This window comes from Carya illinoinensis, chromosome 1 (assembly GCF_018687715.1).
Source record: "Carya illinoinensis cultivar Pawnee chromosome 1, C.illinoinensisPawnee_v1, whole genome shotgun sequence".
NCBI lineage: Eukaryota > Viridiplantae > Streptophyta > Magnoliopsida > Fagales > Juglandaceae > Carya > Carya illinoinensis.
Window position 1 is genome coordinate 48000595 of NC_056752.1, and position 16710 is coordinate 48017304.

Below are 16710 nucleotides of genomic sequence, written 5' to 3' on the forward strand. Positions count from 1 at the left end.
TTTAATATAAAATTAATATTAAAAATTATATTATAATAATATTTTATTTATTATTATTTAAAATATCTGATCTTATTTTATCCATAACCAAACGAACCTAAAATAATAGAAAGGTGAGAATGAAGATAGTCCACGATCATCCTCTCTCTCGCAGGGTTTATATTCGAGACTTTCGAGTGAGTCCCACACTAGGCTGGGAGTGAGAGCCGACTCTTCCACCGAGGGTTTTAGGAATTAGGGTTTTAGTTTTTACTGTTGAACTGGACTGAAGAACTGCTTTGTCTGACTGACTATCTACCATGTTCTCCTCCAAATTCCTTCCCTTTCCCTCAAATCCCACTCTCCCATTCTCTCTATCCCCACATACCCATCTCTTCAACCCATCTCTCCTCCCCCAAAACCCTCTTCCTTCCCCCAATATCCCATTCAAGTCCCTACGTCTTCTTCCCCCCAAACCCCTTCTCTCATCGCCATCAGGCGACCAATCTAACACGGCGTCCGCGCCTGCGTCTCTGCCCAAAAACCAATCATCAGAAACCCAAGAGACCCAAGAGGCCCAAGAGGCCATCTCTGAGTTTCTTCAACAGTCCGGGTTATCCGCTGCGGATTCGGATTTAATTTCTTCGAACTCGCCGCGGTATTTGGCGATGTTGGTCGATGGGGTTAAGGAATTGGACGAGCTCTCTCTGTGGGATTCGTGGAAAAGTGAGGGTAAAGAGTCTGTTGCTGGAGATGTCGGGTTCAAGAAGAAGGTTTTTTATATGGCCAAGGAGAAAGGTGATAATGGCAAGGTTGCCTTCTTGGAGAGCGTGGGGTTGAGTCTTTCTTCGGCCATGAATGTTGCACGGTATCTGTCGGCGGAGACGCTTCATTGTCTCATTCATAGGGTGAGACTCGAGAGAAGTAACATGAGAGCAATGGCCTTTTTGGTATATCGCGTTATAATAGCCTTGGGATTCTTTTGATTTTCTTAGATACTGGATGTGAGCCTCCGTTTGGTTCTGAGACAGGACAGTGTGTAAAAGGAAAGGGATTGTGGTACCATGAGAGCGATCGCCTGGCGAGTAAAAAAGTTCAAGTTAAAAATGGAAGCCCGAACAACTTTTATTGAAAAACTTGGAATAGGAAGCCACGGAGAGCGATAACGACAATGTTGTGTCGTGGGCACTTGGATAGAACTCAAACAGCGAGCTAACTTCTTCGATATAGCTAAGACTGCTCTAATACACACCTGAAATTAGCCCGAGAAACAATCTAGAGAGTTAGCCGAATTTTTGCGGCCTGATACTTTGTTTCCAGGCTTAAACTTGAAGGGCCTTGAACCAATTTTAGAATTTAGTCTGTTGCTCAATGGGATTTGATGCGGAACCTGTTTAGACTTAGGTAGCTGATATCCAATGGTGTCGATAAGTATTCTATGGTCACCTACAAAGCAGTTGCAAATCTCTATAGCGTTATTCTCTATTTTTATTCCCAAATTGTTACTATCCCTCTTTAGCCTAGCTTAAATTTTCTTAAAAGAAATTATCTTTAGCCTAGCTTAAATTTTCTTAAAAGAAATTATTGGTTTAGTCTGCTCGCTACAATGTTGCTTATTTTACATTTCCCTTATAGGTTAAGTGTATGAAGGAAATGTTATTCTGTGGCAGTAACGATGGGGGGCTCATTGGAAAAAATGCTCGTCGTATGATGATGTTCTTATCAATTACTATTGATGAAGAAGTGCAACAAACCTTGTCCTTTTTTGAGAAGGTTCAGTATGTCTCCTGCATTTTTAGCAATCGTAGCATGCCGATCCCTTCATGTGTATATGTGACTTTTTAGGTAATTTTATAGTATTATGAGAGAAATTTTCCATTGATGCTGTAGATTGAAGCAAGGCGTGGAGGTTTAGAGACGCTGGGTTCCAACAATGCCTCTTTTCGATATCTAATCGAATCATTTCCTCGGCTTCTTCTGTTATCGGTTGAATCACGAATGAAACCCATGGTGGAATTTCTTAAGAATATTGGAGTACCCAGAGAGCGCATGATAAATGTTATTCTATTATTCCCACCAATTATTTTCTACAACATTGAAGTTATTAAACGAAGAGTCCTGGCTTTCAAGGAGGTACTGTGAATTTCACTTATGTTTTAATTTAATTTAGTAGGTGCAAAATAAACAAAACGAGAGATGATAAAAAAGGATAGAACCAAACTAACATACGTGAAATATAAAATTCTTTGTGAGTTCTAGGTCTCTTCTCCCTTGTTTGGAGATTTACTCTCTCTCTTTAAATCTAACTCATTTAAAAATCATTTATCCTTTGTGCATTGTTGATATAGCTTCAACTATTTTCTAAGTTTTTATATGTTCTTCTAGTCAGAATGAATTTATAAGTTTTTGTTTGCTTGGTATTTTTTCCTGTTATGCTATTACCATGTCTTCCTATGTTCATGAATTATCTCGTAGGTGGCTGCAATGGATAAAGATGTTGGCAAAGTGTTAGTAAAATATCCATGGATTCTGTCCACTAGCATTCAGGATAACTACAAAGAGGTTCTTTCGTTCTTTAATTTGGAGAAGGTACAATGTTCTATCAAATTATGTTTGTTGCCCGGCCCAGTTTTGCTTACGCTATGTCATTCTTTCTGTTTTTCCCTCATTTTCTTTTCCTAGGCAAACAATAGAAATTATATTTATTAGCATGGGAACCATTGCTTGTATATCTACTATAAAGAGGGATGCAATGTAGGAGGGCGACTTGCATTGCTAGACTCAACTTATGTTTGTTGCCCAGTGCAGTTTTGCTTATATTATGTCGTTCTTTTTGTTTTTCCCTCATCTTATTTTTCTGAGAAAATAGTATACATTATATTTATTAGCATGGGGAGCATTGCCTGTATATCTATTGTAAAGAGGGATGTAATATGGGGCGACTTGCATTGGTAGGTTACCCTTTTTGTTGCTTATGGTGTCAACGTATGAGGGTCTTGGTCTTATTCCACAAAAGAATATATATATATTTTTCTTCTTCTTTCTCTCTCACAACACCCCCTCAATTAACTCCAGAACGATAGTTTACTTATTAAAAAAAAAAAAAAAAAGGATATCTTTCTTTCTTCCCCCCCCCCCCCCCCCCCTCTCTCCTTTTCTCCTTTTGAGCAACACAAGGATATCATTGTAATGTAGAGCTGATGTTTGCAATTATTGGTGAATCACCCTTTCCAAATCGGACAAGAATAAGACAGAGGCACAGAATAAGATAACAACATAAACTATCATAACCCCTAGGGGACAGGGGTTGGTTCAAGTGGTAAAGGTCTTGGATTTGGGGATATGCTCCCCCTTAGGTGTAAGGTTCAAATCCTGTTGGGTGCAAACAATCTTGAAGGGCCAATGGACTTGGAGATTTTCCCCTTAAATTACCTAAGGTGCACTCAGGGGTGAAAACCAACGTTGTTGGTGCAGTTTTGGTTTAAAACCGACCCCACACCAACATCTTTTTTAGGATGTTTAGAACCAGCCGTGTAGGGGGGAAGCAAATCGGCAGCCTCGGTGTTGGCGTGATTCTGTTCAGTTCTTCAGTTTCCCATTGGTGGCGCTGTGAAGGAGGAGGGGAGTGGAGGGCTCTGGTGCTGCGGGGCTGCATGTGAGAGAGGAGAGAGATTCTGAAGAACAGGGAAGAAGAAGAAGATAGAAGAAGAGGAAGAGAGAGGGGAGGTTTCGTATATATATATATATATATATTATAAACGTCATAACTAAAACAACAAAATATATATATATATATATATATAATTTTTTAGCGGTTTGAACCAGGTTCAAATAGGGACTAAACTGGCTGACGTCGGTTTTCATATTTTTCTCCGGCCGGCCGACCGGTTCTCTCCTGGTTTCGGCCTATTCCGGACTCTGGTCGCTGGTTTGTGTCAGTGACGGGCCGGTGTGGTACCTTCCAATCGCTTACCTCACCACAATGCTGCTAGTTGTTTCCACCACATCCCTTCTTCATTGAGATTTAGGCTTGGGTCTTAGATTACCTACATTGGTACCTTGCTGACAGCTTATTTCTTGTCTGTATTTGTTTTCCTCCTTTGTGTGGGTGGGAAGGGGGAGGCAGGGATACGTTATTCATTTGACTGAAATACTGACTTTTATTGGAAATATTGATGAGTTATTATGCTTTGTGACAGGTTCCAACAGTGAGTGTTCACCGTGCAATCAAAAGCTGGCCTCATCTACTGGGTTGTTCAACTAACAAGCTAAAGTTGATGGTAGAACAGTTTGATGAATTAGGTGTTCGAAACAAAAAGCTGGGTCTGGTTATTGCTAAAAGTCCCCAGCTACTGCTACGGAAACCAAGAGAATTTCTCCAGGTGGGTATTACGATTTATGGCATATCTATGTATTTATATTATTCATTTAACTGACTGATTGGTGGTACATCATAATTTTCCATTTTATATGCTATGTTATTTATCAAGAAAGCTGTTCTTAGTTTCTGTTTCTTCGTTAGATATTTTATATCAATGTGCTTTTTACTTCCATGCTCTGCTTCACAAGTCATTAGGTTTTTTCCTGAGTTCATCTTTTGTGAAAAATGTGTTTTGATTGTAAAAGAGAGGAACAAAATTTCACTGAAGAAGAAGTATATCAGAATAGAACCTACACATGGGAAATGAAGCTTGTAGTTAGGTGTAATCTCTTGTATACATTCTGTGTACTTGGGTTATGCCTATTTACGTGGAATAAAATCCTCTTATTAACTATCAAAAAAAAAAAAAGCACATGGGAAATGAAGCAGAACAAAGGATAACGTAATTTTTGTATGAGGATAAAACAGTCTCTGGAGACCCTCATAGATGTTGCCTTTTTGTTGTTGGCTATTTAGTCTCTGTCTGAGATAGTTGACTTTGGTGCTGCACTGCCACTGATATGTAATGTCTACAGAAGTAGAATACTTAGGACTATGATAGTCTAAGCAATGATAATTCTTTATATTTAGTAAGCACCAGAACAAGAATGAAATTTTATCTAAATACAATTGATCCACTTAAAAGTGCATTTTTATCAATAAGAGTTTTATTTTTCGAAATTGTTATGTACAGGTCATTTCATATCTGGAACATCTTGGACTTGACAAAGAAACCATTGGAAGGATAATTGGTCGCTGTCCCGAAATTTTTGCCACCAGCATCGAGAAAACTCTCAAGAGGAAAATTGAATTCCTTACTGGCATTGGTGTCCTTAGAGCTCATCTACCCCGTGTTATAAAAAAATATCCAGAGCTTCTTGTATCTGATGTTGACAGAACTTTACTTCCTAGGTAATGCTTTTATACTTGAATACAGTAGCCATGGTTCCATTAAGTCACACTTCTCTATATATCTGACGAGTTGCTTCAACAGCCTCTAGGCCATATTTTATTGATTACAATGTATTAATCTGGGATTTGAAGCACATTAGGTGACTTCACTTTTTGATGCAAGAGTTTCCCAGATCACAGCATAATTCTTGTCAGTGTGGTTGGGGCAATGTGCAGGGTGACGTACTTGATGACATTGGGGCTGACAGGAAAAGATATTGCATTTATGGTACGTAGATTCTCTCCTCTACTTGGATACAGCATTGAGGAGGTTTTGAGACCAAAGGTGGAATTCCTTGTGAATACAATGGAGAGGCCGATAACCGATGTGGTGGACTATCCAAGGTATTTTAGCTACTCGTTGGAGAAGAAGATAAAACCTAGATTCTGGGTGCTAAGAGGAAGGAATGTCGAGTGTAGCTTGAAGGATATGCTGGGAAAAAATGACGAAGAATTTGCAGCCGAGTATTTGGGGGCCGGTAGCATGCCTGTCCCCTCTTCCCCTGGTCATCAATAAAAAGTAAGGTGCTTGTAGCATATTGTTTCTTCTGTAAATAGAATACTCCATCAGTGGGAAGTGATGAAGTGCTTGCATCATATTGGTGATTTTGTAAAGTGAGGCGATTCAAAGAGAGTTTTGGGGTCATATTTTGTAAAGTGAGGCGATTCAAAGGGGGGAGTTTTAGGGTCATTTATGCTTTAGAATATAGGATGGTTGAACTCTTCTTTGAGATAATATTAATGCTAAACAAAGGTATGTTGGGCCGATCATGCGTCATTTTATTATTGTTTTCACCAATGGCATCCTTGACCAACACATTATTACCATCTTCACCCAAGGCCTTGAGTTAAGCTTATAATGGCAGATAATATATCATATTATCTTTTAGCTGAAGTTGCAAATCCTAGATCAATATATCTAAAAACTAATATGAACTAAATTCACTCATCTGTTTGCATTCTACATTTTACTTATATTTTGCCCCCATCACATCTCTCCAAGGAACCCATGGCGTTACAAGTCAAGCTTGTGCAACATCCTTCTCAAGCTTTGTTTTGATCCTTTTGAGTGCAGGTAGCACATCATTCATTTTTATCCTTTCTTCCGGACTCTCCACGGTACAATCAAGAGCCAATCCTATAATTGATGTCAGGCACTCCTTGGTAATGGAAAATTGCTCATTCTCTGCGCTCAGCAAATTGGGATCAATAACTTCTAGCAGTGCATGTGGAAACGAACCTTTCACCCAATTCCTGAGGTTCATTTCTTCTGCAAAAATTTCGTCCGTTGGCTTCTTTCTTGTGAAAATCTCCAAAAGCAAGATACCGTAACTATACACATCACCTCTTTTAGAAACTATTCCTTCTAATCCATACTCTGCATGTGAGATTGATTTGATCCAATAACACATTGATATCGTTTAAAAACATGGAAAGGTAAATCTGAAAGGAAAATAAAAAACCATGGAAATACAAAAATTTGCACGAGAAACTCAGAAAAATTACCTGGAGCCATATACCCAATAGTTGCTAGGGTCATGGTTTGTGTTATAGAATCCCCTCCGTTTAAGAGCTTAGCAATACCAAAATCAGCCACACGGGCAACCATATCTTCATCCAGCAATATGTTGTTGGGCTTTAGATCACAATGGACAATAGGTGTTGAAAGACTATGATGGAGATATTCCAGTGCTGATGCAACGTCTGTCATTATATTCAATCTCTGTGGGATATTCAACCCACAATTGTGAGAATACAAGCACTTCTCTAGGCTCCCATGAGGCATGTACTCTAGTAACAAAGCTCCAAAGTCTAAGCCATTGCTGCAACTGCTGATGACTTTTATCAGATTTCGATGGCGAATTTCGCATAGCACTTCGCATTCAGCATCGAAACTCTTGAATGCTCCTTCCAGTTGCGTGTTGAAAACCTTTACAGCAACAATTGTCCCATCTGAGAGAGTTCCTTTGTATACTGAGCCAAAACTTCCTGTACCAAGCAAGTTGCTTTCACTGAACCCTTGAGTTGCTTTTGCAAGTTCATGGTACGAAAATCTTCTCCATGTTGCTAGAGGTAGTGAATCTGTCTCAGTTGTGGGTTTCTTTTTACCTTTTCTACATCGTATCAACAAAAGCAGGAGCGCCAATATGAGTAATATCGAGGCGATTGCTGGTAGAACATATTTCAATACAATCCTGCCAGCTCTATTCCTTGAGTGTGGAAGGGTAGAATTCTTGCATGGTGGGACTTGCAGCCGAGGTGCACCGCAAAGCGCTTCATTCCCTGTGAATGATTGAGCGGAGAATTTGGCAAAAGGTCCGTTATTAGGAATTTCTCCATGCAGTCTATTGAAGGATACATTTAAGTATTTGAGGTATGAGGCTGCTTCCAAGGATTTAGGAATTGTTCCCGAAAGATTATTTTCTGACAGATCCAAGAACTCCAAGCTTATTAACTTGCCAAATGATTCGGAAATAGGGCCTTCTAGCTCATTATGTGCGAACGAGAGGTTCACTAAATCTTGAAGGCTCCCGATGCTGCTTGGGACATTTCCAGAAAACTGATTGTTTGAAAAATCCACCGCAGTTACGACCTTCAGATTGCTAACATCTGATGAGATAGAGCCGCTCAAAGAATTTGAGGACATGTTTACATGCAACATATAGGATAGGCTCCACAATGTGGTGGGTATTGTGGAAGTCAGATTGTTGGAGCCTAATGACAGTTTTCTTAAAGATGTAAGGTTACCCAAGCATGAAGGTATAGGTCCAGAGAGATTATTATCGTCTAAATAAAAGTCAGCCATGCTCTCAAGTTGGCATAGGCCGTACGGGATGGTTCCTTGCAAATTGTTGTTACGAAGGTACAAACCTTGAAGCAGTCGTAATTTGCCTATTGTAGTTGGAATAGATCCGGTCAATCCATTGAATCCTAAGTCCAAGACTGTCAAACTACTTAAGTTGCCAATATCCTGAGGTATGTTGCCCCCAACTTTACCATTCCTTAGTATAAAACTTTGAAGAGATGCAGAGATATTCCCGATCGAATTTGGAAAGATGACATCCAATGGATTATCTGAGAAATCTAACAGTCTCAAACTTTTCCAATTTTTCAAAGAACTGAGAAAATTCGTTTCTGGAGTGGGAGACTTGGCTGATAGTTGATTGTGGGCAAAGTTTAGCAACTTGAGTCCTCTTAAAGTTCCAAGGGTGTAGGGGATAGGGCCAGAGAATGAATTATATGCTACCTCGAGGTCAGTGAGCTTGGAAGCATTGGAGATTGAGTTGGGTATTCCTCCAGTGAGTTGATTCCCCCCTATAGCTAGAATCTCAAGATTTGGAACCCAAAGACCTGTGCTTGATGGGAGACTGCCTTGAAGTTCATTATTAGTTATTGCTATGAGTCTGACCGTAGAGATGTTAAAGAGTGTAGATGGGAGGAGTCCATTGCAGTTGTTACCATCGAGTGCCAAAACCTCTAGATTCTGAAGATCACCTATCTCATTCGGTATTGGTCCTGCCATATCATAACACAATATTTAACTTTACTGTCCAACATGATCTCTATTGTCTTTAATATGCTTAATCAGTTTATTTGATGTCAGTTTCTCTTTATATAGTAAAGTTGCACAACTACAATCTGAAGCTAATTAAATCAAGCTCACTATCAAAAGATCAAATGGCATGTTGTTTATCCTAGACATATATATCTGCATGTAGAGTTAAAATTTCATAGGTATCAGCACCTTTGGTTTCTTTTTCTCCTCAATAGATAAATAAGTTATTTACATAATGTCAGTGAAAGATACATGAATCCTATTTTACAAGCTTCTAACTAGAGACTTGGGATGAGTTTTAGGATAGATGTGAGTGTTATTTAATGGTCAACGTTTTTGGTTTTCTAAGATCAGCTATAGTTGAGAATATCATATAGATCAGCAAAAGCTTTTCTAAAGACTAAAGTTGATACTTTACCTGACAAGTTGTTGTATTGAAGATAAAGCTCCGTCACCTGGGTCAAGTTCCCAATTGTTCTCGGTATGTTTCCACTGAAGTTATTAGATGACAGTGATAGCATATGAAGATCTCCACATTGCGACAATATGGATGGGAGTGGGCCAGCAATCTGGTTGTCAGTTAAATACAATCCTTCAAGTATAAAATTTTGACATATATTATCTGGCAGGTTGCCGGACAGCTTGTTTCCTGTAAAACCTATATTTTTTAAGGAAGACATGTTGAATATAGCCCCACGTATCGACCCTGTTAGAGCATTGTATTGCAGATTCAAGAGCTCCAATCCGACAAGGTTACTAATCTCCTCTGGAATTTCTCCTGCAAATCAATATGCAGACAAAGCTCCTCAGAATTATTATGTTAAATGATTCTCAAGGTATTCGAACTAAATGCACCTTTTAGGTCGTTCTGCTCAAGATATAGTTCTTTGAGCATTGTTAAGTTTCCAATTTCTCTTGGAATACTTCCTGCACACCACAGATATACAGCAAAGAGTAAATCAAGCCCTTTTAGTGTACCAAGCTAATCGACAACTCTACATGCTAACAAAGATTTGTAGGGAAGACAGAATTGAAGATAATGGTGGGCATGGAACTATACCAGACAATGGGTTATCACTGAGATGAAGTACTTGCAGTGAAGATGAGTTAAAAATGGAGGAAGGTATGGGACCTTTAAACTGATTATTATACAGATACAAGCTTTCAAGATATGGTAAAGACCCTAAAGATGAAGGGATCTCTCCCTCCAAGTTGTTGTACCCAAAGCTGATTAACTTCAAGCGACGCAAACGAGCCAACTCATGGGGCAGGGAGCCATGAAAGCCGTTGTTATGGAAGCGGAGCTCGACAAGGAATGAGAGATTACCCAGATGAGGAGGGATGGTGCCGGTAAGATTCATGAAAGATAGGTCCAAAACTGTGACTCTAAGGTGGCGAGAGCCGCAAGTGACACCAACCCAGTTGCAAACTGGGGTAGTACTGCTGCTGGACCAGTTTTTTGCCAAGACATTGTTGGGGTCACGAGTGATATGAGCTTTGAGAGCCAGAAGAGCAGATTGGTCTGTGCTGATGTTTGTGATTGTGGCTGCCATAACTGAGCTTCCCATTAATAAACAACAGTATTGCACCAGCATCATGATCACCACGATAAGGGAAAGGAGATGAGTTCTCTCCATAGGTGTTAATGAAGAGAGCTTGTTTGTGAACTAGTAAGAAAAGCTAGCATCTGGGATCCAGCAGAGTTGCATATATATATGGCTTGGCTTTAATTTTTAAATTTTACAAAGTCCAAACAAACAGATAGGTTGGCCGAATGGAAAATCAAATTATAATAATCCAAGCGGTGAAGATGATGTGCAAGTGCCAAAAGAAGCTTGAATCCGGTGCCCTGACTCACAGTTTCGGCCCTGCAGTATTCTCAAAGAGTAGAACATACGGTACTCTCCCTCTCTCTCTCTCTCTCTCAATTACTTTCAAACTCTCTCGTATATAATATAGATCAAGGAAGCTACTCTCATTTTCAATGACTTCAAAATGATAAATTTTCTCACCAAACGTACGTTTTTACAAATTAAAATCCTTCATTATTTCTTTCAGTATAACTTAATTCAACTTCATGATATAGTTTCTAACAGCAATCGATCTCGATCTCCGCTTGTTTTTTTATTAATTATTCCCACTTCTTAAGATGTTTGTTCATCATATTTCATATGACTATTAAGCTACCAGATATTGCAAATCAGAGTAGAGATCACATGACCTATATTATATTAATTTTTGCAGATGCATGCGTTACAGGTGAACACCAAGGTCTTAAAGAAGTTTACAAAATATATTGAAGAATAATAAATATCACAAAATACACACAATTAATGTTAAATTTTCTCATATTAATTGAGTTAATGTTTGAAGGTTATAATCTCACATATAGAAAGCAAATTGATACGTCAGATCACAAAAATATTTTTATCGTAAAATAAATCTAACGTATCATATAGATTAATGCGGTACATCAAATTGTAAAATTATTTTTATTATAAAGTAGATCAAAAATATCATATGAATTATGAAATTATATCAGTTTATAAGTTTATTTTTACGATGTCTCTGTGTTGATGTAGCACTTTTTATATATAAACAGATCATAAAATTGATATTAGCATATATATTATATTGTGAGAATGATAAGATCACAAAAAAGTAGTATGAAAAGTTGAAAGTTAGATGGAATGAAAGAAAGAGGCTTACACTTTACATGAAGAGGCTTAATCCCGACGTTTCTTGATGTTTGTCAACATATTCTGCTCGGATAATATTTTATGTGATCTGTTTGTGTCTTTTTTACGAAGACTATATATATAAATATATATATATATCCATGCAACCTGCCCATGTATTTATGTATGTACAAGCTGCCAAAAGTGGACCATTAATTATTATTTTTATCCTTTTATTTATTTATTTATTTATTATTTCCTCCTGATCTCTCTGCAGATTTCTCTCCTACTCTTCTTGTCCTTTGGAGCAAAGTTGTACGAAACTAGTGAAATGTTCCCATTATCATACACGGTGTGTATGAAAAACTTGAGCTTATTAAGTAAAATTATAGGATATGTTATGAGGTGTAAGCATGCATTTAATTAAACCATTTTCTAATAAACAGCACCTTTGATCAATACCATCAAGAGCCAATATTCCTACATAATGGATAACTGACGTCGTGAGATCAAGCTGCATGCACGTTTTGTAGACCGTGGGATATTATATATGCATCCCATGTGCATGTCGTAATCAAATTTAGAAAAATTCTATGGATCACCACCAGACGGCACACACCCATATATATAACTAGTGGAGAGGCAACGTGCGAACTTAGAATGGAAGATGACTTTATCATCTCATAATAACATGCACTAAAACTTGGAATGGATTCATGAAATTAAGTTTAGTTGAAAATGTTGAATTGATGATAAAAACCAAGACAAAAGCTCTTTAAAGATACATTCTAAACAAGACAAAATAAAATACATTCTTTACATAAATTGAACATACAAAATCACTATTCAATTTGCAAGCTCTTATCGTGAGAATTGTACATTCAAAATGATAATTTATAAACACCATTCTTTACATAAATATTATAAGGTTTGACATCTAGGTGAGAAATTTCTCTTTCATATATAAACTGCAACGATTTTTTAATGCAATCCTGTGCCATCTTCGTGACCTATATATATAAAGAGAATAATAAAAGACTTGTATAGAGTAGAAAAAATCTATCCTAATATGAAAATGAAAAATTGTCGTGAAAATAAAAAACTTACCAAAAATAACAAATTGGCTAAATAACAAAAATTTCACTATCTCATTTATTTATTTATTTCTATAAGCACTTATATATCATTTATTATTGATAAAGACAAAAAATCATATCTTTTCTGAATAAAAAAAAAAATCATCCACACAAAATCATATCTAATCATGAAAAATATTAGCATATTACTTACTTCCACCTCTCTTCCATCATAATTCTTGACCTTCTCAATGGTTGGCAATGACCTCTTATCAACAAATTATTACGCAAAAGAACTTTTTGAACACTGTGTCTGGTATCAATAGTGTCTGTTAGCTTTCCACTTGATAGGTTTTTAGCCCAACCTTTGAGCTTTCATAATCCCACTTTTTCCCAAGAGATTTCCATCTTGCAAAAACATTGTTTAATTCCTGTGCCATTTTCTTTTTCAATTAAATAATAATTAGAGTGGAGATTTGAAGAAAAATAACGTTATGATGATTAAATCACACAAACAGGGATAATAATACAAAATTTTCTCTTGGAGGAGTAGGGGAGCAACAGTATATGCAAGACCTACCTTTGTGATAGCAATCACGAGGCTCAATGTGCAAATCATATTTGCCCAGTTTAAATAAAAGATAAACATAATTTTTCTGTAAAATCAAAATATAACAAAAAATATATTGGGACTCCACCATGAATAATAGATAGAAAGATGAAAAATTGATTGATAGACTGTGTAATGCATATAAACAGAAATCTTGATGCCGATAGGCATTAATTCAAATTCAATAAGATGCCTAGAAATATATGTGGATGTAGAAACTGGATAAATTAGATAGGATAGCAACGTAAAGACTCAAAAGTAATTAGAATTTATTGCTAAACTACCAATTGAAACAGCACAATGTTAAGACATATAATGAATTCATACAAGTAAGCTTTTACCCTTTAAGTAGTTAATAGCATCCCCAAGAATAGAAGCTCTATCCATCTGAGAACAAATAAAACATAATCATCATATACAATGGCTCACACATCAAGAGTAATGAATTAATGAATCCCAAAGCAACCACATAATAACTGCCAAAGAACCTTCACACAAACAGCAATCCTAGATATTTAGATATCAGTAAGTATTGGAATTTGACACACAAACTTCTCACCTCCTATTAAAACATACAATAGATAATTATTTAACTCAAAAGCTTAAATGATTTGACTTTAACACTTTCGAGATTTCTCAAAGTTCTTTGGGAGAGGGTAATAAGGGCACTCACTCAAGACTATTCAATTGTCGACTGGTCCATAAAGTTCGTGCGAAAGAATTACACAGTCACACACACTCGTTATACATAAAACACACGTAGAGGACATCCAAACTTGAGATTATTACTTTTAGCCATTTAGAGAAAGCCATATTCATTTAATTAGAGAGAGAGAGAGAGAGAGAGAGAGAGAGAGAGAGAGAGGCATGCAAAAAAAATTAGCTTGCGGATAGAAAATTGGAGAATATATATTCATTGAATCTATATGTGCAATACAACTTCATTAGAACTCATTAGCCATTACATATGATACGTCCTAAGAAAATATATGCAGTATATTGCAATTCTGAATATATTGATATAGTAGCTCAAGGTTACATAAAGTTATAGCTTTAACTTCTATCAAAAATTAGTGAAGGAAAAATAGAGGAAAAACAAATACAGAACAAGGTCACGCACCTTCCTCGTTGAATAATAATGTCAAGATAGCAAGACAAACACACACTGATATCTTCCCCTGGAAATAGAAGATGCACAAATACATTAGCAAAAACCTTTAGCAAAACTTTGACAAGCTTATGTAAAGAAAATGGCTCCTTTCCATTTTCTTAGAGTTTGACCATGGAAATGGCCACTGAGTTCAGGAAAAACAGAGTTAAAACAAGAAGGTCATCAGAAAATCAGTTCTGGACCAAATAGTAACAATTTAAATTTAATACAATAATACTCATAATTCAAGAAACAAGAGAAAAATATTCTTTAATTCGAGGATGAATCCTGTACGAAACATGAATACAAAGGCCAACTGAAATGATATGATAAAAACACATTTGAGCTAATTCAAATGATTTCATGTCCGTGAATATCAATCCATAACTTGGCACATCTAATCCCATCAAGTTAATAAATATGTATTACCACTGATGAAAGAGAAGTTAGAATCTTTACCACTATGGGAATAAATGAGAAGTGTTTTCCCTTTACAAAGTTTCAACTTTGCAAAGTTTAACACAAAAGGAAGATTGCTTAGTAAGGAAAATAAGTCCAATTTTGACATCTGGCCAATAAAAGCCAAAGTAAGAAGAATAATTTCCAAAAATGAAAACAAAATACTTATAAAAAAATGAAAACAAAATAATAATAAAAAGTGTCATCTTTTAATTTCTATTGTACTCACGACTATACGAAGATGCAAATGTGCTCCAGAATTAGAAAGACAGAAAAAAGATATCCTTGGTCACAATTCAATATGCAATCAACATTAGAGCTCTTTCTTGGTCCTAAAAACCTAAGGAAGAAAAAAATGTTTGCAGATGTAACTAAGGAAGAAGGAAGCTGAGAAATGCAACAAGCAATTTCATTCTTGTTGCATTAAGAACAGAATTCATAAAGTACAAAATATTTACTTACCCAAGCAAATAAAAGCTTGCTTTTCAACCCTTTCATTATACGTCGCTTTCCAAATAAAAGCTTGCTTTTCAACTCTTGCTTGGAGAGAAACACAATGAATGAGTTGGTGGGGCTTGTGTATAGTCACTCCCTTGCAGAAGACCATATCCCAACTTCAAAAATTCAGTAGTCACTCCAAAAATTCAGACGCCGCTTTCCAAATGATGTTTGATGGATGAGCTAAAACCTTCGTAGATTTACATGATGAACTGTGAGTTAATCCCAATGCTTGATAAATGCAACAACTACGAAAAAAAAATCCAATCGAATCCCATACAAAGAGAGTGACGGTGGCTGAGCTAAGCTTCTTTAGCCATGGATGGTGGAGAGAGAGAGAGAGAGAGAGAGAGAGAGAGAGAGAGAGGGAACTATCGGAAAACGACAGATCTGGGTCGAGACGATGGAAACAGAGGGAGAAAGAGGCGTTGGGTCTGGGTCTTACAGCTTCGGTGCTTTGGGTTTTAGCAACACAGAGAAATCGAGGGTTACGAGGTATAGAGAGAAAAGAGAGGGTTTGAGTTTAGAGAGAAAACTCAAGAGGTAGACGAATGAAGCTTGAGAAAGGGATTTGTGCGGTCTAAAATTATTCTGGAAAAATATCACTGACATAACGTCACACCACATGATAGTAAAACATCTCACCCACCCGAAAAGACAAATAAAACCCAACTGCACGGAAACAAATCGATATAAATCAAAGGGCAAAAAAGTCAGAGACAAAATACACAAAAAAAAAAATGAAAAATGGGAAAATCACTGTTGTTAGACTTTAGCTCAACGATTGCCGCTTATATAATTACTATAGATATATATATTCATCTTACGAAGTGTATGATATAAATGATGAGTAGAAAAATTTAATTAATTTAAGAAAAATAAAACAAAAAAATTAAAAAAATGTGATGTGTAGTGTATAAAGATGATGGATAGCAAAACTCTTAAATTTATTGATCGGAAAAATCTAGTTACAAGCACAATTGTACACTAAAATGTACATCAATCTAGTATGATTAGTCAAAAAGTAGATTTTATTGAAAATAATGCTAATTTAAATTTTGAATATGAAGGAATCAGTATTGATACGTAGATTAATATGTAAATTTGCTTGTACATAGTAAAATTCAAACTCATAAATTAGGGTCTGCCATTAAAAAATAGTATTTTTTATGAGTTTTGGTACGTACAAGCGAATTCGTATACCAATCTACGTACCAAAGCTGTTGCTTTCATATTCAAAATTTAAATTGACATCATTTTTTTAAGGAAAAATCTAGTTGTAAGCACAATTGCGTACTAATATGTGCACCAATTTAATGTGATTGGTCAAAAA

At 36.5% G+C, this 16710-nt stretch overlaps 2 protein-coding genes and 1 long non-coding RNA gene across 4 annotated transcripts; 2 read left to right on the forward strand and 1 right to left on the reverse strand.

The window, feature by feature from the left end:
- The first annotated feature begins 123 nt into the window (after positions 1-123).
- LOC122279241 (transcription termination factor MTERF2, chloroplastic) lies at positions 124-6116 on the forward strand. The gene is made up of 7 exons (XM_043089709.1): positions 124-887; positions 1615-1752; positions 1870-2112; positions 2455-2568; positions 4179-4361; positions 5094-5311; positions 5528-6116. The coding sequence occupies exons 1-7, from the start codon at positions 300-302 to the stop codon at positions 5865-5867; spliced, it is 1824 nt and encodes a 607-aa protein (XP_042945643.1). The 5' UTR covers positions 124-299; the 3' UTR covers positions 5868-6116.
- An 82-nt stretch (positions 6117-6198) lies between these two features.
- Positions 6199-10693, reverse strand: LOC122279233 (receptor kinase-like protein Xa21). Of its 2 annotated transcripts, none has more exons than XM_043089696.1 (5): positions 10234-10693; positions 9762-9833; positions 9325-9684; positions 6857-8866; positions 6199-6728 (listed from the first exon to the last, which is right to left on the reverse strand). In XM_043089696.1, the coding sequence occupies exons 1-5, from the start codon at positions 10541-10543 to the stop codon at positions 6373-6375; spliced, it is 3108 nt and encodes a 1035-aa protein (XP_042945630.1). In that variant the 5' UTR covers positions 10544-10693; the 3' UTR covers positions 6199-6372. The 2 variants fall into 2 exon arrangements, with proteins under 2 accessions (XP_042945630.1, XP_042945623.1); XM_043089689.1 differs by having other exon boundaries at positions 9967-10693.
- Positions 10677-11995, forward strand: LOC122279248. The gene is made up of 2 exons (XR_006229536.1): positions 10677-10804; positions 11862-11995. It is a non-coding gene; the product is annotated as an uncharacterized LOC122279248 (long non-coding RNA).
- Positions 11996-16710: the final 4715 nt, after the last annotated feature.